Here is a 25662-nt window from a genome sequence, read left to right as displayed (position 1 = left end):
GGGCGGCATCCCCCAAGAGCCCGCAGGAGAAGGATCCGCAGGAGCGCTCCCAGCCCGGTGCGGCCGTGCGGGAGCTGCGGGGCGGGGCGGGCGCTCCTTGCTGCCCCGCCCGGCCCGGCCCCGCCCGCCCGGCCCGCGGGGAGCGGCGGCGGGGCCGTGGCGCCCGGCCGGCCCCGCGGGTCACCGCCGGCCAGAGCGGCTGTCCGGCCACAGCGGGCCGCTAGAGGAGGCGGGGAGGCCTCCGGGTCGTGATGCTGTTCGTTGGCTGCGTGAAGTGATGGGGTTAACTCGTATCTGCAGACGTTTTTGCATATCTCTCAACCACAAGGTCTGTTGTGCTGTCAAAGAAGGACATCAGATGAGTTTGACGCAACTTGTTCTCAGGGTGGCTGTTTTGTCTGTTTCATGTCAATTTTTTTGCACTTAACAAATGTTGTTTTGTTGTCTGTTGGAATTGAAATTAGTGTAATCGTTTTCCTATTGATAGGGATGAAGGATGAATTTCAGGTGAACAGTTTTTATTATCTAATTTCATGTTTACTGTTACTAAACCTTTTCTTTTTCTGATCTTACATTTTTGTCCCTGCTGCTAACTTAACAATGCACATAATTTTTTTATTCCTTCAGGAAAGTGCTAAAAGAATTAGATTATTGAATTCATTATCAAAAGATAATACGACTGCTGTCTATGGAATCAATCAGTTTTCTCACCTGTTTCCTGAAGAGTTCAAAGGTACATTTTCTGGTTTTCTAAAGCCTTTTCTGTTATTTTTTTAATTCTTTCCCAGAACCTTGTGTCTTTCACACTTACAGATTCTTCCTGTGCTGATAGTCAGCTAATTTACAATGGCTGGTACCAAACTGTAAGTACTTCTGGAGGATACAACAATCCTCTTTGTGTTCTGTAGTCTTGCAAGGTTGGATTACCCACAGCCTGAATGTTTCTGTATTCGGGCAGTTCTGATTTTCCTTCTTTCTTCTCACTGCCCTTTAAAGTTTTCATCAGTTGCAGTAGAAGAAAGGAAGATAGACAAGGTTCTTCCTTTTTGAAAAAGGAAGATGCATATGGTTCTGCAGTAAGTTCATATTCCCTTCCCCAGCACAAAATTGACTATAGTCCAAACAATGCTTGGAGGTCCATGGCTGCATAATGACAGCTGGAGCTTTCTCAAGCAATATGACATACTTATTTTTCCCTAGAAAACTTGTATGATACCTTCACTTCTTGCTGTTAATGTCTGTTACATTTTCTGTCCACCAGAGCATTTAACATCTTGCTTTAATTTTAAATAATTAAACAACATTTTTTTGTGGAAACCCAACTTGAAGGTGTTTCACAATCTTTATTCTCCTCTTATTTTCCCCTTGTACATGCCTAAAACAAAGTATTTTTTAAGTACAATGTTTTGAAAATTTTCAAGTAAAATTTGTTTTATGGAGTGGTTATGGTTATTGTTCAACTTCAGAAAATCTTCACACTTTCTACCCATATTCCCACTCAGAGTATTTCTGTTCTTTCTGAAACTGTAGAAATACTTACATTCATTCTGGAGCATAACAGTTGTTTTAAAATACGTTATTTTTCTATGGATTTTAGAATGAGATACAATCTTGTGTTTGTAACTGTAGATCCAAGTTACCTGTGAATTCTCGTAAAGTAGTTGTTTGTGGGATTTTTTGTTGTTGTTGTTGTTGTTGTCCATAGATTTAAATATGTTTGTGTTCTGTATTTAGCTATTTACTTGAGAAGCATGCCTCACAAAGTTCCCAAATATATAAAAGTGCCAAAGGGGAAGGAAAAGCCTCTGCCAGTGAAGTTTGACTGGAGGGACAAGAAAGTCATTGCAGGAGTGAGAAATCAGCAGACAGTAAGTCCTGGTGTTTTCCCTTCCTGGTTCTCAGCAGGTAGGCTGTAGAGCACAGGGGAGGTTTTGCAGGGACCAGCTCTGCCTGAAGGCTCCTTGGAGCACTGGCACAAGAGTGGCCAGCTGAACATACACAAAGTCATGTAGCATTTTATGCAAAGTGGTATTAGACTTAAAAGAATGAGGTGTAGAAGCTGTGCATTTAGAAACTGTAATATACCTTTTTATCTAGTTAAGTGAATCTCCAAATACTTTGCACCATGTGTGTTTTGTATTTTTCTGAAGAAACCCAAGATAAGTTCAGTACTTGACCTCATCCCACCTGGAGAGATGTAGATCCTTTCCTGTTGTTTTTCTCCTGTGACTGAATCCTCTTGGCTGGTCAATACCCAAATCCTTACCAGTGAATTCCTCAGGGATGCATTCAAAGTAACCAGACCCCATACAATTGCAGTTTATCCCAAAGTGGTTATGATCCCTGGTAAGAAACAAGCTGCTCAGTCTCACTGTCTCCTTTATATGCTTCATGTAGGACCTCATGAGGAATAAATTCTGCTGCTTATTTTAAATGTCACAGTTCAAAGAGCCTAGAATTGCAGTATAGATTGTTATTGTCTCAGATTTTTTGTATTCTGTTTAATTTCACTTTACCATTTCTTAAACTATAATTGTTTCTACAAAATTCTAGAAAAACTTACTAATGTGGTTAAAAACTAATTGCATCCTGAGGCCTCTTTTTTTTTTGGAAAGTAGATACCTCACAGTAAAAGCACCCTCAGTCCTATCATCAAGAACAAAAATTCATGAAGAAACAGTCCTTAAAAAAACACCCATAATGCATTTCTAGAATTCAGAGAGCAATATAGGGGGAAAAAACAGTTCAGCATTTTAAAAGGATGCTAACATTTCTTTATTATTGCCTTAAAAACAGAGTTCAAAGATGATGTATTAAATGAAGAACATTGGAAGATTCTTTTGCCTTTTTTTTCCGTATCAGGCTTCAGAAACAAAGCTGACATCTGCTTTCTCTGCCATTTCCCGTTTGTCTCTATCAGTGTGGAGGCTGCTGGGCTTTCAGCGTGGTAGGTGGCATAGAATCTGCCTATGCAATTAAAAGAAGCACCCTGGAAGAGCTCAGTGTGCAGCAAGTTATTGACTGCTCATACAATAACTACGGCTGCAGCGGGGGATCCACTGTTAGCGCTCTGAGCTGGCTGAACCAGGTTTGAAACTCTTTGTAAAAATCCCAAACTACTTCATCTGCTTCTCTAGTAGCATTTTTATTTATTGGGGAAAAAAATTGGTGGGGAAGGTGAAAGGTACAGGGGTTTTATTTAATCAGGGGTTTTATTTAATCATATGTGTGTGTACATATATGCATACACATATGTGTTTGTGCATATGTATATATGCTTATTTATTTAGTTTGGAACCAAGAGATAATTAGTTCAAGCAGAATTGAAATTTGATTGGAACTTTATGGTCCATGCATGTTCTTGTGAATGTAACAAATCAGCCCACAGGGGCTGAAAATAATGTTCCTGAATTCATTTGCAGGCATACAGTACCATTGTACACAGAGCCACCTCTGCATATGGCATTTGGTGGTATTAAAGTGCCAGCATCTAGGGAAAAGGAAAGATGTTGACATTTTCTGTTTTCAAATTTCAGTAGTTTCTATTGCAAACACTGTAAAATTATGAACAAGTGTGTGTGGAAAACCTCAAAATAAAATTAACTGCATTTACCTTTGCAGATCAAAACATTGAAAATGCATTCAAAGTTTTCTCCTTCAGTTGTTGCTAACACATTTAATTTAGTTAAAAGCTCAAAATGTGTGTTAATAACCTAGGTAAACAGACACATTTTAATATCTTTGAAATAAAAAGTACTCTCTCAGATTGAAATACAAAAATATAAAAATAATTATTTTGTTTTTTGAATTAAAAAAACCCCAGAATTTAAGAGAGTGTAATTCTACCCCTGAAGAGTAAGATACCCATGGCTAATAACACTATAGATAACTGTATAAGTTTGAATATCAAGAACAACAGAGGATACTCACCTTTATTCCTCTGAAGGAAAATTCCCTCTTGGCAGCAGAGGAACCACAAATGAATTAGGCTGAAGAAGTCCCTGTCTTAAATATGCTATATTCCAGAAGACATGAAAAATATAAAAGGCTGATGCGTCCATCATGTACTAGCATTAGAATTACATGCTATGAACAGAATTGGACTTTACAGCATTTTATACAACTTTTTGGGATACTTTTTCTTCTTGAACTGTCCCAATGATAGTGTAATTTTGTGTGTGGAAGTCATTTGAAGAGAATGAATTGTTCATGAAAGAACTGAATGAATATCTGTCTTGAAATTGACAGGACTGCTTATGAGGATAGTTTAAATCAGATTCCTTTTAAATTTAGTTTCTTATTTAAAGATTCCTGAATCTCTTCTGAAGCTCAATGAACAAGGAAACTAGAGATAGTAAGTCATTATTTCACAATGTGACATTCTTACTTCTAATCTTGCCCACTGCGCACTGAAGTTTGAGTGGGTTATGTGGTCATTCTCCTTACGTTTTGAGGTGCATAGTAGTAAAGTCAAATGCTTTAATTTCTTACTCAATTACCTTCTTGCAGACCAAAGTAAAACTCGTGAGAGATTCAGAATACACTTTCAAAGCTCAGACAGGACTGTGCCATTATTTTGAGCGCTCAGATTTTGGAGTTTCAATAACAGGATTTGCTGCATATGACTTCAGGTAGCTATTACTCATTCTTTTCTTTCACTGTACTTTTCCTTCCGGGTTCAGCACTCATGGAGTTAGGTGGAGTGAACAGTGCACTGACCAGGCAAAGGAGGTTGATTGCATCCATTCTGTAGCTGTGTGCTGGATTAATGCGTAACATCTTTGAGAGTTAAGGCTTGCCACAATGAATCCACTCAACACTGCCATCACTAAGCCTGTTGCAATGAGAAGGCTTGTATCTTGAAATTAGGTCTTTTAAATTGGCTATAAACTGGAACATAGAGTCAGTTACAGTTTTAATATATGAACGTTACAGTGCTATTGTCAGAAACAGTAAATCCTACCAACAATAACTGGAATTTATTGAAAAAATAGGAAGCATTCAACTACTTCAGTATTCATGCATTTACATATCTACCCACATCCTTTCTAGCCCATGACTTTAGAAACACTGTTGTCAACTGAACACTGTAAAAACTTCAGCTTTTTAGGTTTCTATGTGAAGAAACTTCATTTCTAGTTTTTAACAGTACAGTACATCTACTGAATAAAGACAAGAAGTATTATTCTGACTAGGAATTGTGTTACTTCTAGATATAAGTAACCAAAATCAATCATATCTTTGCCAGTCTGTATTTGCCAAATTTAGTTAATGAACATGTTTTCAGTGATGAAAATTTCCTGCTCCAGATAAATAAAACTGTATGAGGTTGCTAATGATAAATGTCTGATAGTGGAAATGTCCTGTGTTTTGACATGTTTAAGACACATGCTTTAGTGTGTTTTTATGTTAAAAGGGTACTTCTGTAAATTTAAAACACAGTGGGAAATTCTAAAACAGAATAGTGGTTTGTTCAAAGCTGGTTTTGATTTAGAAGAGTGATGTACAAAAAGTATGAAGTGCTCTCCACTGCTCACTGGCTTGACCTAGAAATCTTCTGCTATTTAATAGCATTGTGTGTTTAGATCTACACCTGTCCCATAGTTTGTGTGTCCTATATTTGTATCACTGTGCTGTAGTATATAGAATACATAATTACTGATGTGCAATACATAGAACTTGGAGGAAAGACTTTAATTATTAGATTTTTAAACTGTTCTTAACAAGTAGATTACAATCACTCTAATCACTTTAGTGTGCTAACTTAAGTAACTTGGTATTTTTACTCACTTCTTTTGCAGTGGTCAAGAAGAGGAAATGATGAGGATGCTTGTCAGCTGGGGCCCTTTGGCAGTGACAGTCGATGCCATTAGCTGGCAGGATTATCTCGGTGGAATCATACAATATCACTGCTCCAGTGGAAGACCAAATCATGCTGTTCTTATCACTGGTTTTGACAGAACAGGTGCGTTTCCACCAGCTGAGCTTCAGCACAGTAGGTTTCTTTTACTTGCAACTTGCCTTTTGTGGGATAAGTGATTAAAATCAGAACTCAGTTTTCTGCTGGAAGCTGTTGGTTTGATGTCGTGTCAGTTCTGGAAGTTCTCGGAAGATCACATCATCTTCACATCAGCCAGAAGAAAAACTCTTTTTGTCATTGCTTCTTAAGTTCTGTGGGGACTTCATCCTTGTAAAGTCAAGACCATGGCTGTGCGTGTCTTTATGCTACAAGAGCCCATATCCAGTCTTCCCATACCAGAATATTAGCTGTGTTATCTATGTGAACAACAATAGGTTTCCCTGGCCTGTATCATCCATCCATCAGAAACTGAGATACTGAAATGCTAATTAACTCTGTGAAGTGTTAGCAGGCTAAAGCTTCCCAAGTCTCATGTTGTCTCCTGTTCATGAAATGTCTCTTCCAGGTAGCATTCCTTACTGGATTGTACAGAACTCTTGGGGGCCGACATGGGGAATAGATGGATACGTTCGTGTTAAGATGGGCGGCAATGTCTGTGGTAAGTCTGACAAAAAGTAAGTTGTAAAGGCCATGGGCTGGGATATGTTTCTCAGTGGCTATAACAAATTAATATCACTGTAATATAATATAATAATATAATAAAGATATAATGGGATCTTCAGAGAGGCAGTACAAATCATTGCTATGCTTTAAAAGAGGTTAAATGAGTCCAGATGGAAAAATAAATGAAGTGGTTGCTAGTTCAACCAAGGCATGTGGTTAAATGATTGAAAAGCCCCATGTAAAGACAAAGCTGTGTAAGACAAAACAAATAATCAAAGTACTGTTGTCCCTTACCATGCAGAGGTAATGGCACTGTAAAACATCCAGCCATGTGTGATGGTTGTAGGTGGGTGCCATCGCTGTACTCCCTGTAGGTGAAACAGCTGTTGTGCTTCTCTGGTGGGTGCCAGTATCTCTGGGCGCAGTTTAACAAACAAATATGAAAAGCAAATATACCTGGGAATTGTGTACCCTGCTTGTCCTTTTTCTTGGAGGACAGAGATACATCCTTTCAGTGCTAGTTCAATCTCCTGCCCTATTGTTGTTGCATGGTGTTTTTCTTTGTGTTTGAAGGATTCCTGTAGCATTAAATACCCAGTTTCTGCTAAGATATGGAGTTAAGGCAAGTCAAGCTCTGGTCTATAGGAAGTGTTGTAATTTTATGTGTTAGAGTAACCCATTGGCTTTCCCTTCCATGTGCGTTTCACAGCAGCTCTCAGTCATTGCAGGAGGTATTAGATTACCCGAGTCTTCTGCACATAAAGAATAGACAATACTCAGCTTTCACACGTTACTGAATCTTTGTTCTTACTGTTGTTGTATAAACAGTTTCGAAAGAGAAATTTAGAAGTAGTGATACAGCAAGTCAACTATAGAGAAGTCAGGGAGAACAGATGTGTTATTTTCCAAAAGCAGGATCTTTCACTTTTTCTGTAGTGTACCATGCAAGAACAATCCAGCAAAGGATAGCAGTTGCTGATGTTCCCACAGAGATGTTGTCTTCTGATTAAGACGTGCTCTGAGACCACCAGGGTATAAAATTTTGAATATAAAATCAGATGAAGGAGGAGATTAGGTTTCAGTACCAGGAAAGGAAAAAATAAAAGGGTTGCAGATGATTCCCTGGATTCCTACTGTCATGGCATGAAGGGGAGAGGGCATTATATGAATATGAATTCTGGGAAGTCTCCACTTCAATATTTATTAAACTGAAATATTATGTCATTTCTAGGTATTGCAGATACAGTTTCAGCAGTATTTGTTTGACATTCCTCTGGGCCTCTACAACTGGTCAAAGACCACAATTATCATGAGGACAGACACTGTATATGAAGATGGAATTCAAAACACCATTTTCAAATATAAGAAATGGCTGTAAGGGCAATTCCTGCAACTCCTGGCTGAAGTTTTTAAAAATGTTTTTATTTTGAATTTCTGTTGAATGCTAAATTTCTCATGGATTAAGACGACTCATCTGAAGAGTGCACAAATAGAAGCTACAAAGATGGACTGAAGCCTCAAATGTGAGCTTTATCCAGGTGTTGGATACTACTCCATAGAAAAACCTTGAAAGAAATTATGACAAATAAGAAGGAATTTGAATCAAAAAATCAATACTATAAGAGTATATTTGAAATCATTTGAGTATAAGCAGAATCATGAGTGACAGTTTAGAAAGTCAGCAATTACAGAATATATCCAATAGAGTCAGTATTGAATTTCCCTCATTAATTGAATTCAGAGGTGGGACTTGCTGGTAATAAAAAGGTGTTCCAGCTTTGCTGAGCTGTGAAACTGCAGCTGTGGGCAAATGTAACTAGAACTCACAATGAAACATGTAATTCTAAAATGCTCTGAATTTTTCACCTCAAATGCTTTACCTGTATCTTTTAAGAAAGCCTACTATGAAAAGTATTGAAGCACTTCTGTAATTTTGCATTCAACTACTGTACCATGTTTTTAGTTTTTTATAACTTTTAATGACAAATGCAACAAGTATTTATAATTGTCTATTGTTAAGTGTTGTTGTTTTATTCCTAATTTTAATTCCTTTTAGTTCCTTCTAATTTTAATTCCTTCTATTTTTTTAATATTTTAAATGAAAGGAAGACCAAGTGTGATGTTTCTTTACTTCAGGTTTTGCTACTTACTGAATTTACTTGGCTGAAAACTTCAGTTTTATAAAATGTGAAGTCTTCTGTACTCTTGAGTGTTGTGTAGTGTGGCCTTCCCTGAGTGGCTTACAAACAGATAGCACACTTCCATAACTGGAAAACAAAGTCCCTAATGGGAACAGATACGAGTAATGTAGTCATAGCAATATGAAACACAGATGTGCCTCCAGTGTTTTTGAGGTGCTACTGCCAGGTATTAGTACTTGAAGTGCTGTGGTAGAGGGAACTTACCAGAAATTCCAGCCTACAGTGTTTTTGACTTTCCAAAGGAAGCACTTAAAAAGACAAAAGTCCATTTAATGAGAAGATGGCACTGCTTTATCAATATTCTATAGCCAAAGTTGCCTTTTTTTGTATACCAATATGAATAAAAATCACTTGGAATGCCTGTCATACTCTTGTTTGAATTTTATAATTTGCTTTAGAAGAAGACGTAACAAAAGATGAGCTTTAATACTGCTTTATTTGGAATGCAAAGTACTTATATCTGCTATTTTTAACAGTATTTCTACATAAGGGATTTACATTCACATGTAAAGAGATAGCAACATGATTCTTGTTGTATTATAAGTTCAGGATGGTTTGGTTTCTGTAGATTCAGGACTTACTTTTTTGAATCTAGCTTTTGAAACTTTTAACCCAAAATCCCTTTTGAAATTGCACTAGAGCTCAGAAACTAATATTCTTCTGATGATTATATCCTCAACTAGACATAAATTAGTAGCAGCCATCAGGCAAACAAGCAAATACAAAAATATGTACAAATAAGTCATGATCATAATAACTGTGTGTAATTTTGTCTCTTTCTCTAGTTTCAGGCTTTAAGAAGCCAGCCAAGAGCTAAATTGGTCATTGGGCTGAATTGGGGTATCATCTTACTCTTAATACAGGCTAACTCAATACAGATTTATTTTTTCTACAAGCAATTAATTTCTTCCACAGGCCAATTGTACTATTCACAAAGCTGTCATACATAAATACATATTTACACACCCACACTCTTTGCTGGGAACACCACTGAAGGTGAAAGTCAGGAAGTTCTTTACAGCAACAGCCTAGAAAGGCAGGCTAGTCAGAGTCATCACTGCTGAAGTAGGAGCTGTCACAGTATTCTGCTGTGTAAAGGAATTTATGAATGCTGGGGTTCATCTTTGGTATCCAGTGTCGAGGGACTAGAAATGTTGAAAGATTGAACAAATCCACAAACACCTTGTATCTGTCACTGAAAAAGACAATAGGAACAATAATTCCATCAGCAGAGAAGGCCATAGTTTCTAAATCCTCAGTAATCAGTCCTTCTCGTGCAAATAACAAGATTCCTTGCACTAACCCTCCTGAATATTGCAGAGCAGGAATCCAGTCCTGACTTCCTAAGGTATAGCAGATTAGGCATAATAGGGATCTATAGTAACATTTTTCTTCTGAAAATGCAGTGTCCGTAGGGTATGATCTCTAGCAGAATTTATCTAGGAACAATAATGTTAACCTGACATAAAGGTAGAGTGGGAGAGCTTTCTAAGAAAGACAGTGGGCGTTCAACCCTCAGTATCAGCCTAATCATCTGCTTTCTGTCCTGCCCTCTGTTCCAGTGGTTGTGATAGTAGTTGCTCACTGCTCTTTTGAGAGCAAACCTCAAAGATTCTTTTTTCAGGATGTTGTGCAGTTAGAGGTCATGCTAAGGAATAAAGAAACTGTCACACAGTAGCTGGGGCTCACTTCCAGCCTGTGTCACCTCATTGACTTGGGCTAGCTGGCACACCAACTGAACAATTCAGGGTTCATATTATTGCTATCACTGTAATGCCTGCACTCCCTAACTGAGAATTACGGATGGCACTTTGCATGAATGATCAAAAGGAGTTCTTTTTGCCCTAGAAAGCTTGAAATTTACATGTCACTGATAAATAAATGTACAACAACCAAGGAGAGGTAGAGTCCCAGAAGAGAGTCAGCAGCCCTTTGGCCTCCAGTGAGCCATCTGAATTTTATCTCCCAGTATCAAAGTATTTATGCACTGCACTGTTGCTGGTAACAGGGGAAACACATTATTTCTACCTCACTGTTGAGCGCAAGTAGTGGTAGCCTGATGAGCCTCCAGTGCCAGCCTTGCCACCAATCATTCTGTGCACCAAACAGACATGGTTATCTAATGATAAAACAGGAGAAAATAGCACACGTTCAGTATTTCAATATAACTAAAGGGTCACACTTACTGAAGGTCATTCAGAGATCTTTACAGGGATACAGAACTATTAGGTCTTCAGCAATGCAGGAGTTAATTCTGCCATTCTTCAGTCAATTAATATAAAATTATTGTTAATTCAGAATGAATACGCTAATTATTACACATTACTGTGCTCTGTTAATACAGAATTATGCATTCATTTACATATGTCTAGATAGGGAAGGAGGCAGAAGGAATGTTTGGATATAAAGACATGACATTATGACTTTTGGGATACATTGAAAATTAGATACCTGTCCCTTAAATAAGATAGTACACTTAAATCAGGTCAGAGAAGTGGTAGCTCTACCCATGTACATAATGATCACAGAAGCAGCTCTTTCTCTTTCCTCCTGAAGTACAAACTAAAGTAATTCCTAAAGCATGAACTCCAAAGCTCAATTCTAAGACTGGGTGTAACTCAGAACAATTTATTTGCGTCTAGAAGAGGGAGTGTCACAGTCAAAAAAGTCAAACTTACATCTCCATTTAGTCATGAGCACATCAAGATCCATAAGGGAGGTGAGGAGCTGAAAGGGAACCTGGAAACGAGGCTCCTCCCTTGGAAAATGAAAGAGAAGACAGTGAGACCTCTCAGCATAAGCTGTATTTTTCAAAGTTGCATTTCATCAGTGCTTAGTGACTTAAAGCATGCTTTTCATAAACTGGTACTGGAATATCACTAGATATTTTAACAAATGCTTCTGCTGTGTAAGTCCTGATCTGCCCCTTTATTTTTGAACCTGAAAAAGGATTCCAGATCTTTCTAGGACAGGTAGAACAAGGCATTTACTTGTTACAATCTGAGAAGCAGCATCTGGTCAAGCTGCCCGGAGGGGATGTGCAACCTCCCATCCCTGAGATACTCAGAACTCATCAGGACATGGTAGTGAGCAGCCTGGTCTGACCTTCAAGCTGTGTCTGACTAATCAGGGTTCCTGTGGAGGGCTGAAATAGATGGATTCCCACAGCTTATTCCAGCCTAACTAAACCTGTGCTGCTGTTCTTAACCTCTCCTCCTGGCAGTCTCCATCAAAGACACATCTTACAACATCACCTGTAAAAGTAGATCATCAAGGCCCCCTTCAGTGCTTTGTAGGACAGCCGTCTGTCTCCTGCAAAATACAAGTGTCCTCAGTTTGCTGCTCACTCTCCTGCAACTTTAGTGCTATAACAAACATTTATAAACAACATGTATAAAACATACAAAGTGCATATTCACATGTGGTAATAAAATCTACCTTTACTGAGCAGATGTTCATGGCGTTTTTCATCAAATAATGAAAGCAACACGTCTCTCTGTTTTTGGAATTCAGACAATAAGTCATCTTTTTCTTCTGATTCTGCTTTGGCCTTTGGTATTTAAAATAAAGACAAGCTTTAGAATTCAACAGGGAAAATTAAGCACTTGAATGACTCATTTTGCAATTTTTATTTAACTCTGAAGTTTGAATCTTAGATGTAAGAACTGTATTTTCAAATAGGATACATGAGTCACTGTCCTTTGAAAAGTACAATTACCAAGAAATGTACAATTAAATAGATTCCAACACAACTCAGATAAATGACTATTCAAACAAACTGGCAATTTATCGTATTTCTTGGCCTTAAAAAAGTTAATCATAATTTGTTTGAAATCTGATTTATTTGTTTTCAAGGCAAAAAAATTACATCCTTGCAGAGGGCAAGAAAATTGTAAATAAAAAAGTTCAGATAAGTTAGAAAGTCATAAACAGATATTCCAAGGAAGTTTATAAATTCTTATTATTTTTTCATTAAAAATTAAAATATTAAAAAATATTATTTAAAGCTGCAGATATTAAAATAGCAGGGATTTTCTGGTGCTTATTTGCCAGTGCGATTCAAGTGATCACATAGCAGCAAATTTCCATATACTGTTAAAACAGAAATGGGCTGTTAATAGTGACATTCCATATCTACAGCTCAGGAGCCCAAACTTCGTATTTGCTCTAGATTGTAGATGCAAGTACTAACTAAAGGTGAAGTTGTAGTTTCAGTAAAATCAACTTCAGCCCTTCCATTGATACTAATCCATGCCTTCTGCAATCCAAATCACCCATGTATCTCATGCTTTAAATAGTCTTAGATGTCAAATTAAAAAAATGTTCCTATTTCCTGAAGAATTTGCAATTTTTTCTGCTTCTTGCACACAAAGACTTATGAAGATTAAGTGAAGTGAGTGAGAAACTTTGAGTAAGCCAAAAGTTAAATTTATGTCAAAATATCATTTTACCAGATGTCTTTGCTTATAGGTAGTTCAAGAGTAAAGTAAATACCTGTATCAAGGCAAACTCCTCTTCTAGGCCTTTTAAAACATTCTCTTCAAATTGTCCCCAGAAATCAAATTCTTCTGAATCAAGTCCCGGAGTTCTTTCCAGCCATGCCTTTAATAATAATAATAGCAGTAGTAATAGTAGTAGTAGTAATAATAAATTCAAACAATAACAATGCAACTGCATTATCCTAGAAGTACAAGTTATAGCAACATAAATTCTACTTCTACAATTCTGGTTTAGCAGCCTGTAGAAGTGCTTATTGCTAAATTCAGCATGTCCATGTGGATGATTTACACCTGCATAATAGTGCCACACCAACCCACTCAGGTTCCAGGTTGCATGGCCAATGTTGGAAGACAGAAGCTGTCTCATTCTAAGGATGTCTTTAAAACAAACTACAGAAAAACAAATCTTATTCCACATATATATAGGATAAGAATAATGATAAATCTCAGAAGGAAGACACAGAGCCATCTATAGTCTTTAGCCTAATAGCCACCAAACAGTGGGACTATTTTTAAAGTTTTTCTCCCAAAAGGGCTTACAGTCATGAAAACAATGCAAATGAAACAGTGCATTAACATTCTTAGCTCACACTTCCACTATGCTATTTACCAGTTAAACAGCCAGAATTTTCAGATGAAAGGGAGACACTGTGGAAAATCGGTTGGTTTGCTAATGACTAAGTCACTTTTATGCCAAATTTGTCAAGAATCCAAAACACACTTGAGAGAGAATTTGCCAACATGCTTGTTCCTCTTGAGGTAGGAGGATATGTCACTGACACTAATGAAGGACATTCTTGGCAGAGGGGGAAAATGAACCAAGGTCCAAGACAGACTTTGTTACCTCCACAAGTTGCAGCAGTGTTGGTTCTTGCTCTGATTGAAGCAGCAGCTCATGATCCTGTCCCTTGAAGTTATCACGGTAATGCCTTCTGTTATAAGGGACTCTCAGGCTTTGGGGAACACCAATCTTGTTCTCTAGCAGGCGAAACTGCAGGCTCTGAAAACCTGAGGCTGGGCTTAGGTAGTATCTTTGGGAACAGAAGGAAAGATACAAAAATGCAGGATGTTATTTACATTGGTGGATTTCTCTTGTTCTCTAAAAAACCCCCATATTTCATATCTAAAGAATATCAAATAGCTATCTGATCTGGGGACTTTTTCACATCTGAAGAATATCAAATAGCTATCTGATCTAGGGACTTTTTTATATGACTGCACATAGGAAAAGGAAAAAAAAACCAAGCAATTTTAATGCAACTACAGTGTACATATAATCGAATTTTCTAGTTCTCTATTGTTTGTACAGGTAGTGCAAATGTAAACATGTGAATTTGTGCTTTAAAAAGGCAGTTTTGTGCATATGATGTACAGGAGGCAATGTTAGTGAATAAAATTTCCTTTCCAAACAGACTAAGCAGCTGCAACCCAAAAAGCTGTTACAAAAATTTTCACAGCAATAAAATGCCAATGAATGCATTTTAAACAGTCTTGATACACAGACTTCCTATATATTATTTTGTAGTATTATTATAATAATAATAATAATAATAATAATAAATAATTATTATAATATATACATGCAATATTGTATATTGCCTTATTCTATAGAGTAGAACAATGCTCAGAAAAACTCCAGTGGTTTTGTTGGGTTTTTTTCAGGGATTCATTAATTAATTCCTTTTTCTTTTAGGGATTCATTAATGGGAATCTTAAAAGTTAAATCATCTGACCATGCTGAAAAACAATTATTAGTAAAAGCCTGAAAATCCCACATTGCTAGGTAATTGTAATGCATTTTGAATTGCGAGCACAAGATTTGACAGAGACACATCATGGATTTAATCTTATGTTTACTTATCAAATGAGTATGTGCTTGAAAAGCTGAAGCAGGTACAGATCAAGATGGATGATTAGCCCATGGATTTCCCCTGCTTTAGGGTAATGCTCGATTCAAACAAGGGAAGAAAAATCATAGTTTCCTGCTCTTTTCAATAGGGAATATTAAAAGATAGAAGGGAAAGGGTACCAAAATACAAAAGGGATGCTAGATGGCACTGAGGTCACAAGGCAGACAGAGATGCACAATTGACAGAAGCCGGAGAAGAACAGGGAAGGAAGACAGTGGATGAAGCTGTAACACATGAGAGTGTGGTGGAAGGGCCTAGATGTAGAGAGGGAAGAGAAAGAAATGTGAGAGGTGAGATAAGCCAAAGGATCCAGAGAAAGGCTGAGCAGAAGGCAGAAGAGCTCAGCCCAGCCCAGCATCCAGCCCAGCAATGCACCGAGCTGCTACTGGACAGCAGAAGTTATCAGGGAAAAAGGAAAAGGGATAGCAGTGCTTCCTTCAGCCTCCAGCACTGCAGGCCCAAGGCAACACCATGCAAACCAAGACAGCTGAAATACCTGTTTGATACTCTAGAGAGAGTGCATGTCTCTCCCCCAAGCACTCCTATGATTTGCCATAGAACAAGGCTTCAATCTGCAGTGCCAAATTCCAACTAAATTGCTAGCAGAACCATGAACTAATTCTGTTGTTTCTGCTGTTTTAACTTTTGACCCTGAAACCAGTCAGCAGCACCCTACACAAAAGAGTCAGCAATTCACTTGTACTTCTTTGCGGAACATACTGGACTCACAGTCAGGGTCAATTTCATAACTGACCCTTGCACTTTAATGTCATGTTTGCCTCTCCAAGGTGAGCTCTCAGCTTGCTGACAGACACCAGCACACATGCAAAATTCACAGTCAGTGCTAAGGATGAGAATTACCAGCTTGTGGGTTGCTGTAGAGGAATAATAAGTCTTTACCTGAAATCAAAGAAGTCCAGTGCAGTCATAGTTTCCAAAACTGAGAACTGTTCCACAAGTAATTTCAGAATCAGTGAAATTCTGTTCATTCGAGTAATAACCTTCAGCATGTTCCTCTCATCTCTTACCTATTAAAAAAATAAAGATCATAACCAGAATGGTGTTTTCTCTAGATTCTACCTAGTTATTTCATGTCTTTTCACTGTTGTACATCACTGTAGTTCCCAAGTCCTTCCCATGTGAAATCCATAGAGGCAGAATCTCATATGGAATAGAGCATTCTGGTTCCAAATTAAAACTGAAACGCTATATTTCAAAGATTGAAATCCATTTTATTCTGACTGATGCTACATTATAGGTAGGCTTATTATACAGGTTGTTTTTTTTTTCTTTTCTATGTTTTGATTAAAATAAAAGTCAAAGAAATTAAATTATTAAAATAATTTATCTTTTCCAATAATTACAATATTATTGTAACTTAATATTATATATATGAAAATTACATTTCTGTTATAATTACTTCTAGAATAATTTCTATTTTTGCTCCATTCTGCAAGCCGTAAGGCAGGTAAGGAAATTACTTAGAAGTTGAGAAGCAAAATAATCTGACAACTACGTCAGGAGAGCACATCTAAAACATGTTCATCAGAAATGTGCATTAGCAAGCAGAGAAAAGAAAATACTCCATCTGGTGGGAAATAGATAATATTAAATGGAATAATAGATAATATTAAACAGAAAACACTGAAGTTCTTTTTTTCACTAAATTAAACACTCTGCCTGCAGAGGAGTCTGCTAAAATTCCTTTCAGTTTCAATGGGATTAAATTTCTCTCTAAAATCTGGGCATGCAACCAGGACATATCAGACTACAAAAAATGGCAGATGATATTCATTTCACTAATTGCTTGGCTTTGTATTTGACCTTATGTCAAATTGACATTTCAAATTCTGATCACAAGCAAGCCTTCATTTTTCACCAAAAAAACAATTCATCTTAAGAACTGATTCTGGTCAATTATAATTTGATAAAATAGTAAAATAAAAAGCAAACAAAAATAGGAATATAGTGGAAAATGGACAACAGAGAACATTTTCATTGGACCTTATGAAAACAAAGTTCCTTTTTTCCATCTGGTCTAGTTTCATATTTGCTGCTTAGACACATGCTAATGACGTACTCAAGGTATTTCTCAAACTGCACGAAGTCAGATTTTTCTGTGGATGTAGTATCCATTAAAGAGTTTTCCATTCTTACCTACCGTTATAACGTGTGTTTAGCTTTGGACAAATGTGAAGATGTGCTTATATTTGTAATTTTCAGAAATTCTTGCACAGTATTACACTGCTTTGAATTCTTGCTTCTCTATTGGATTTATCACCACACAATCACAAAAATGAGTTCTCACAGCAGATATTGGATGGAAGGAGATAGAATGTAGACTTCAGAAACTGAATAAAGGCAGAAATTACTTTTCAACATAAAAATACCTGTGAGACTTCTGCTTTTCAGTTTTGCCTCTGAGCCTGCTTTTTCTGCAGTAGATATTTCCAACTTAAGTTTATGTAGTTACCCAGCACTAGTAGGAGAGTATGAGAGCATTTTGGCCAATGAAATTTGCCTTGGAAGGTGATCTACACAAAAGGCATACTTCAGAAGGAGGTAAGATTTTCCTGATCAAAAAACTGTACTGTCGGGATATAAGAGCCATTCAGCCAAATTTTATTTGGTCTTTCGAAGCTGTTTCTAAAAAGAGCATATGCTGCTTTAGTAAACCCAGCTATATCAGACTGAGAGGCAGAAAGCGAGATAAAATCAGGGCTGAATTTTCCCAAAATTAAAATTTGTTTTAACTTACATGACCATTTTGAAAGATCTCTCGCACAGAGTCCATTTCCCACAAAATCTGCTTAAACCAAAGTTCATATCAACAAGAAAGACAGTTAGCATCACCTTCAAGGTTAGTTTGTTCTTATTAGCACCAAGAAAGAAGAATTCTTACATGTTGATTTGAAATTAATAGCTTACATTGACACTACCAGTGCAAAAGAAGATACTGACACATGAACTTATTACTTGTTACAGCATTCTTTCCTTTACCTAAAGTATTAGACAAAATAATCTAGAGTCAAAAATACTGACAGAATTTTTTAAAATATGTTTTACACATCAGCTGTTTGATCTGCAGATTGTTCATTACAAAAGGAGGAAAGAGAAATCTAGATCTGATACTTCAATAAAATCTAACTCCACACCTGCTTACAAACTAAGTGTTTTCTGACAATAACAAAACCTATCATCAGGCCAGGATGTGGAAAACAGGAAGATATGGGCATTAGGGAGTGCCTAGCTGGTGTGCTGATTTCTAGACAGATTCTAAATGGCTAAAACTGGAATTTCAGAGAAGGCACAAGGCAACACACAAGATTTGCCTACAATAACCTGCATAGGTTTTCTGTCAATAACAGAACATATTATCAGATATGGAAAACAGGAAGATATGGGCATTAGGGAGTGCCTAGCTGGTGTGCTGATTTCTAGACAGATTCTAAATGGCTAAAACTGGAATTTCAGAGAAGGCACAAGGCAACACACAAAAATTTCCCTACAATAACCTGCATTGAGGCCTGTTGCTTGGATGACACCAAGGTTTTCACCACTTTAATTTCTCTAAGAATAGAACAGTCCATATCTTATTCTACCAAATCCAAAAGCTGTACTTAGGCTTCACAAGCAAAGAGTTGATTACTGCTTTACAATTTATATATGAATATATGCATATATAAAAACAGATAAAAGATAAAAACAGATATTGCTGTGAGAGTGTCTAAAATGAAAAGTGTATTGCATGTGTCAGCACGAAACATGGCAAATATGTTGATCAACCACCACTGCACTCCTCCACTTACCTTGATGTGTCACAATGAAAAGATGCTCATCATGGAGATTTGCCTACAATAACCTGCATAGCAGCCTGTTGGTTGGTTGACACCAAGGTTTTCACCAACTTAATTTCTCTAAGAATAGAACCATCCATATCTTGGTTTACCAAATCCAAAGGTTATACTTACGACTTCAGAAGCAAAGAGTTGACTACTGCCTTACAATTTATATATGAATATATGCTTATATAAAAACAGATAAAAGACACAGATATTGCTGTGCTAGTGTCTAAAATGAAAACAAATAGTGTACTGCATGTGTCAGCACCAAATGTGGCAAATATGTTGGTCCTCCACTTACCTTGATGTGTCACAATGAAAAGATGCTCATCATGGATTCTTTTCCCTTTCTTCTCACTCTCAAGTTCTTGAGCATTCAATATTTTGTTCAGCTTAAAAATAAAGGTAAGAACTGTTCTGTAAAGCTCTCAATTCTGCTATTAGTAATGGCATCTTACTGCATACAGCTAATTTTTAAAAATAATATTTTTTCAAAATACACATACAGACTTCACACTCTAGGTTATATGAGAAGTTTGACTAAATTTTCTCAGGTATGAATTTTACTTTTTAATTAAGAAAAAATCTTGCCTGAAATGGAACATTTAGGTACCTCAAGTAATCAAGTTTTGAAAATAATTTTAAGGGTAATTTTAGTTATATAAATATATATATGTATAGTTAGAAAAATAGAGGAAACAAAATATCCAGTATGTTTTCCAGATTTTAGATTTATACTGTTGTGACCCATGAAAACAAAGTTTGTATCTCTGTAAAACTCTCAATTCTGCTATTAGTAATGGCAGTCTTACTGCATACAGCTAATTTTTAAGAATAATATTTTTTAAAAATATACATGCAGACCTCACACTCTAGGTATATGAGAAGTTTGACTAACTTGTCTCTAACTTGTCTCAGGTATGACTTTACTTTTTAATTAGGAAAAATCTTGCCTGAAATGGAACATTTAGGTACCTCAAGTAATCAAGTTTTGAAAATAATTTTAAGGGTAATTTTAGTTATATAAATATATATATGTATAGTTAGAAAAATAGAGGAAACAAAATATCCAGTATGTTTTCCAGATTTTAGATTTATACTGTTGTGACCCATGAAAACAAAGTTTGTATAGTAAAATTCTGAGTAATCATACAACAATATCAGCATAAGAGCTCTGAGTTGAGGCAGTAATAATAATTTCAGTTCTGATATTACTAAATTTTTTTCTTAGTCAAATTTACAATCTAATCATAGCTGTTTTCAAATTAATTTTTGCAAAATTCTAAAGAGTATGTCAACAAATCAAAGCTGACATACTCTTACTTTAGTTCAAAAGCAGAGTCCAATCATAGCTGTTTTCAAATTAATCTTTACAAAATTTAAAGAGTATGTCAACAAATCAAAGTTGACATACTCTTACTTTAGTTCAAAAGCAGAGTCATTCCCTTCAGTTCATGCTGTCTGAAAAAAAAACAAAAAAAAACCTCAAAATAACTTCTGGTTTCTTGTACTATCTATGGTATTTTATTTTTACTTATTTCTTAATTACTTCTACCTTTGCAGCTTTTGTTTGGGTTTTTTTTATGTTGCCCCCTAGTCATCATCCTACCCCCTAGATTTCTGAAATAGGTTTTTCCAGCCAAGAATTCTGGAATTTCAAGGACATTGCACTGAGCCTGCTGACATGCAGAAATTGCTGAGTGATTATTGTCAGACCAAAGAAAGCTTTAGTGGTGGGTCAATTTAAGTTTGGGCTTACCATCATGGACAATTCCCTACCATCCCCCCCAAAATATCCATATTCCTTGCAGTTTGAGAAGTGTTCCCACAGCCCACCTTGAGGTCCCAGCTGAGACAGGCACCTGTGCCTGTTACACCTGGAGATCTGTCCCACTAACTGAGTGGGAGAAGTGTCAGTCTCAGGGGTTGCCTCAAGTGCAACCAGCAAACATGAAATCATTAAACTTACTTGTAGGTATTCTCCATAGATAAGCCCACCTTTGCTGGCTTTATTTACTCCTTCTTGAGATTTGTCATCATTGTCATCTTCCAAAGATAGCTTGCTAAAATTAAATCTAAGAAGAAAATGAAGTAAATATGTAAACTGTTTAATTAAAGAATTATGAATATACCTGCCTTTTTACTAACAGATGCATCTACAATTCAAACAATGCTTTGTTTTGATAAATTGAACCAGTAAAGCATGCTTTTGATAAAAACTAAAATTCCTCTTGCCACAGTAACAGCTGGTAACATCACATAAAATAACAAGTGCTCAGACAAGTCCTTGCATGATCTCTACTCATTTAGCAACAGCTAAATGATAGCTACAGCTGTCTATTTGTTGATAATGAGTAATTCCTCTCTGAGATTTCATATTTTGCACTAACACCTTATCATTTGAATTGAATTTATAAGGCAAAACAGAAAGAGGAAGGACTCACAGGTAATTCTTCCCCGCGAAGGGGCACTGGCTCATGATTTCAGGATCCAAACTCACTGAGCTGCGCACCGGGGAAAACACCCTGTTAGTGTTCCCAAACCTGCTGCAGCTCCCTTATATGTAGCCTTATCTCACTGCCAAGGCCAACCCCCAAATTCCCCTCCTTAGCCCTCAGCCCATCCCCACTATTCAATAATGACAGAAACTATCACAGCACAAAGGTCAGGAGGTTCATGTGTTGTTGGCTCTCCAGGACTGTGTTTTAAATCTGCCAGTTAAAAAATGAATGGATGACATGCTTGTTTCGTCCTATGGCACAAGATTTTTGTGCTTTTCACTGAGAGGTTTCCACCAGTTGCTTCTTTGGAGGCGGTTGTATGGTGTAGTGTGTAAGGTATAAGTCAATGAGAGATCTGTGTGTGATGAAAAGGCAATATTTAATAAAAGCACAAAGTGTTAGAATAGGTTTTTAACCTGCAGCCTTTTGTATCAGGATACTATTAAGTTTAAAAAATCAGACATATGGAAAGAGAAAAGAGGGGAGAAATGGAAAAACATGTTTCCATGGCAGACTAAAGAGTGCTTATTCAAAGAGATTTCACATAATATATATAATTTTTTTAAATGTACACACATTAAGTAAAGTACTAAAAGCATCACTAAACTCTCATGCGGGTTTTCCAAGTATTTAACTCAGAATATTTCTTAATTTTACCTCCTTGCACAAAAGTTTCAGTCTCATTTATTGACAAATGTTACTCAACTCTATCTGGTCATCAACTTAACACACAATGAAGTAACATGTAACTAGCATACACTTCTTTTCTGCCTGCCAGCCCTTTCTGAAAAAAAAGTTAATGCTCAGTTTCACTGCAAACAAAGCTACAGGACCTCTGTGACCGTGGATATTTGCTGTCTGCAAGACTTACTCTGCTTAGTAGTGTCTGTGTGGTGGTTTCAGCTGTTCCAATCACTTAAAAGTAGTTTTTTTCATTAAAAAAATGCAGGCGTAGGATGTGGTGATGGGATGGATACCCTGTTCAGCCAGATGTCATTTGTCAGGCTTTATACAAATAAGCTTAAAATTAAGTTGAGTGACAAGAAATGTAGGACTTCACTGAAGCAACTCACCCAGCAAGGTCAAGGAGCTCTTCCTTCGTGATATAAAACCTGACAGAAGAAAATAATCCTCTCCTTACACACACCTACACATGTGCTCAGCGATGCGGACACTTAGAGATGAAAGTGAGGACATCAGAAATCAAATGTTGAAAGCCACTTTTCACATATTTGCACTCAAACAGTTTGATTTACAAAATCTTGCACATTCTTATATCTCAAAAGAAAAAAAAAGTTTATCTTGTCATTCCTCTATATCTTCACCTGAAACATCCAGACTGAACCTGCATAATGAAATCAAGCTGTTATCTTTTCTCATGGCACAAAGAAAGAAAAAATGTGAAACTAGTAAAAATAAGGACAGCTGGAAAATATTGAACTTTTAACCTCACAAAATACGCTAATGTGTGTTTTCGTGTGCAGTTTTATTTTCTTCTCTGAAATACAGAGAATTATAAACTTCCGGTGCAACGATCTCTGACAGGCAACCTTTACATTGCCTACAAAGGCAAAGACTTTGAAGTATCAGAGCCCTTTTACACACTGAAGTTAACAAAACATTAACTCCCTATTTGGGAAGTAATAGTACCATTAATTCACTCAGGGTTAGCAAAGTCATTTGAAATTTAGCTGGAGATATTGTCTAATCAACAACTACACAAACACCCCTTCCAATTCAGCAGCAGACAGGCTTCAGTCTATCAAGTAAATCAGCCAGATAAGAGGAATTTAGAAAGTTTTTTCCAGTGTTTCCAACATGTCAAAATCCTTGTTTAAGGACCTCATTGTTCCCGAAGCTGTAAATTGACCAATTCCTAAAAACTGGGTAATATTATGGATAATATTTGCATCCATTCATTTAAGAAAATTTAATCTCACACTAGCTGAATTCAGCTCTCTAACCATTGCAACTACAATAGATCTCAAACTCCACAAGATCAGTGGAAAAAGATATCTTGATGAGGACTTGAAAACCCCTGAAATAAAACCATAGACAATGGTTTTCAGACATAGACAAGGTCATTCCTCTCACTGGCCGCCTTCATCTGATCTTGATAAGGCTTCAAAGTATGTAATGAACTTGGTAGTAAAATAATTTAAGTGGCTTGTATGACCTGATTATGAAACTGTCAGCTGGCAGTGTAGATGACAGCACAGCTCACAAGAGCCCTCAGGTTTGGATCAGCTCAGAGCCTTGAACTCTGGCATGGCTGCAAATACCCTTAGAAATAAATGTGCTTCTGCCATGCTGTTCAAATTTGGGGCTTACTGTAGGGACCTGATTTTTATTTGAGTGTCCTTTACACCTTGACAGAGATTTATAGCCACTTTTTCATCTCTCCCTACTAGCCTAATCATAAGCAAGTCTTGCTGAAAAAAAGCTCTTCAATGTGAATGTATCTGAAAGCAAAACATAACCTTAATTTTAAATTATGGTATTTCTCAAAACATACCTTCATTTCCCTTTTTCATGTTGAACTCTCAGAACCACAAAGAAGCAGATCTAACCACACACATTACTTGCTGTTCCTGCTACAGATGATTGAGCAAGGCTGTGAAAACCAAGAGTGTGTGTGCCCTTGAGCTTTTATTTAGTTATTTGTTAATTTACTTTTAACACACGAAAGGCAGATGAAAAGCCTTCTTTTCATCACAGAAGACTCTAATCTTCAGGAGACAGTGAGAATGTTCTGTTTTGTGACTGGGCTGAATACAAGACAAACAGTTACATACAGCAGGAAAAAAAAAAACAACCGACCCCCCCCCCCCCCCCAAAAAAAAAAAAAAAAAACCAAAAAAAACCCAACAAACAAACCACCAGAGCTTCCCAGAACTGTTCTTTGTGGCCTTCAAATGAACTGTCATGGCCTTCATGACAAAGCACGGGAATTATTAAGCATCCCTCTTAATTCCCCCTGGCCCCCTTTCCATTTGTCTCCCCTTCCCCAGGTGGATGCAGGGTGGCTGGACTGGCTGCAATAGGGCTGCAGAGCAAAATGAACTTGGACTGAGAGAAGGGATTCATATGGACAAAAGGGGAGCCTCTCTCCAGCCTGGCCGAGGCAGGTTCACTGTAAGGCAGAGGTGGCCTGCAGCATGATTTATGGGATTTATGGATACAGCCAGAGCCAGGAGTTTGCATGTTCTCACTGTGGGGCTCTCTGTCTGAAACATTAAGGTCTGATGAGGACAGGTAAGTAAGACTGACCTTCTACATACTATCATGAATCCAAAAAAGTATGAATTGGAAGTGACCTGTTCACCCAAGCCAAATTTCAAGTTTTCCTACATGAAATCACGTATGGAGAAGAAAAAGTACACACACAAGTGGTTTGGACAGTGTCACCCATCCTACTGCTCAATCTCTCATCCTGATTACAAAATCACTACAAATCAATTTGTTTGTCTAGGGTTTGCTAACTTGAAGAAAGAGCTCAGAGAGCTTCTGACTGCAAACAAATGACGCTTGAAGCTTCCCAACACTCTTGTTACCAGTTGCAGACTAGGAGCTACCCAGCACACATGGCTTCTACCTATGTAACAATGCTTGCAGTGGGTCAAAGAGCCAAGTAGGTCATGCCATGCTGAAAAGTTTCAAAGAGAAAGTAAAAGATTTCTTGGGAAGAGCTATTAGAACTAAAGAAACAAACACTAAAAAAACCCCAAAACACTATCAGCAAAAAACCCAAACCAAAACACAACCCAAATTAAAAAGCAAGCTTACAGTGCAATCATTTCCCCAGTTACATATTCATGTAAGTTTCCAATTTTGATAGCCTAGCACTTCCTAAGATATCTGTGTTCTTGCATTTAATAACCTTTTTGTGGATTCTGTGAATTCACAACCTGCAGCAAAGAGTTCCATAACTGAAGCACATACCATGTGAAGGAGTATTTCCATGTGCATGTTTCAAATTCCCTGCCAAGTAATAAAGTAATTTTCATTTCTGTTTGGTATTAATTCATGGCTAATGAGAAATAGGTGCATTAAACTTTGTAGTCCCAGCCACCCTGTTCTGCATTTGTGCAGATTCTTCTGGGACCTTTGTAAGATGAAGCACTCAGAAGGAAAATATATTTTCTACTTACAGACGTTGCATTGTAATTTCATAAAATTATAGTGA

At 37.1% G+C, this 25662-nt stretch overlaps 2 protein-coding genes across 3 annotated transcripts; one reads left to right on the top strand and one right to left on the bottom strand.

Annotated features, from left to right (window-relative positions):
- The first annotated feature begins 332 nt into the window (after positions 1-332).
- On the top strand, positions 333-9090 carry CTSO (cathepsin O). 2 transcript variants are annotated; one of them, XM_039700219.1, is made up of 8 exons: positions 622-733; positions 814-863; positions 1735-1868; positions 2921-3088; positions 4510-4631; positions 5802-5965; positions 6426-6518; positions 7755-9090. In XM_039700219.1, exons 3-8 carry the CDS (start codon positions 1752-1754, stop codon positions 7787-7789), a joined length of 699 nt encoding a protein of 232 aa, XP_039556153.1. In that variant the 5' UTR covers positions 622-733; positions 814-863; positions 1735-1751; the 3' UTR covers positions 7790-9090. The 2 variants fall into 2 exon arrangements, with proteins under 2 accessions (XP_039556152.1, XP_039556153.1); XM_039700218.1 differs by lacking the exon at positions 814-863 and having other exon boundaries at positions 333-733.
- A 51-nt stretch (positions 9091-9141) lies between these two features.
- On the bottom strand, positions 9142-21553 carry TDO2 (tryptophan 2,3-dioxygenase). The gene is made up of 12 exons (XM_039700217.1): positions 21420-21553; positions 20945-21050; positions 19277-19367; positions 17892-17962; positions 16034-16161; positions 14068-14254; positions 13219-13326; positions 12163-12274; positions 11979-12036; positions 11403-11482; positions 10753-10843; positions 9142-9919 (listed from the first exon to the last, which is right to left on the bottom strand). Exons 1-12 carry the CDS (start codon positions 21452-21454, stop codon positions 9766-9768), a joined length of 1221 nt encoding a protein of 406 aa, XP_039556151.1. The 5' UTR covers positions 21455-21553; the 3' UTR covers positions 9142-9765.
- Between the last annotated feature and the right edge of the window lie 4109 nt (positions 21554-25662).

This window comes from Passer montanus, unplaced genomic scaffold (genome assembly GCF_014805655.1).
Source record: "Passer montanus isolate IOZ18808 unplaced genomic scaffold, ASM1480565v1 scaffold14, whole genome shotgun sequence".
NCBI lineage: Eukaryota > Metazoa > Chordata > Aves > Passeriformes > Passeridae > Passer > Passer montanus.
This window is presented reverse-complemented; position numbering and strand designations above follow the sequence as displayed.

Excerpts from the sequence above, each read along its gene's own strand:
- CTSO (XM_039700218.1), top strand. The coding sequence starts at position 601 with ATGCACATAATTTTTTTATTCCTTCAGGAAAGTGCTAAAAGAATTAGA. Across the intron at positions 734-1,734 it reads GTTTCCTGAAGAGTTCAAAG|CTATTTACTTGAGAAGCATG; the intron begins GTACATTTTCTG and ends TTCTGTATTTAG. Across the intron at positions 3,089-4,509 it reads CTCTGAGCTGGCTGAACCAG|ACCAAAGTAAAACTCGTGAG; the intron begins GTTTGAAACTCT and ends ACCTTCTTGCAG.
- TDO2 (XM_039700217.1), bottom strand. The coding sequence starts at position 21,454 with ATGAGCCAGTGCCCCTTCGCGGGGAAGAATTACCT. Across the intron at positions 13,327-14,067 it reads CACTGCTGCAACTTGTGGAG|GCATGGCTGGAAAGAACTCC; the intron begins GTAACAAAGTCT and ends TTATTATTAAAG. Across the intron at positions 10,844-11,402 it reads GCTCATGACTAAATGGAGAT|ATAACCATGTCTGTTTGGTG; the intron begins GTAAGTTTGACT and ends TTTTATCATTAG.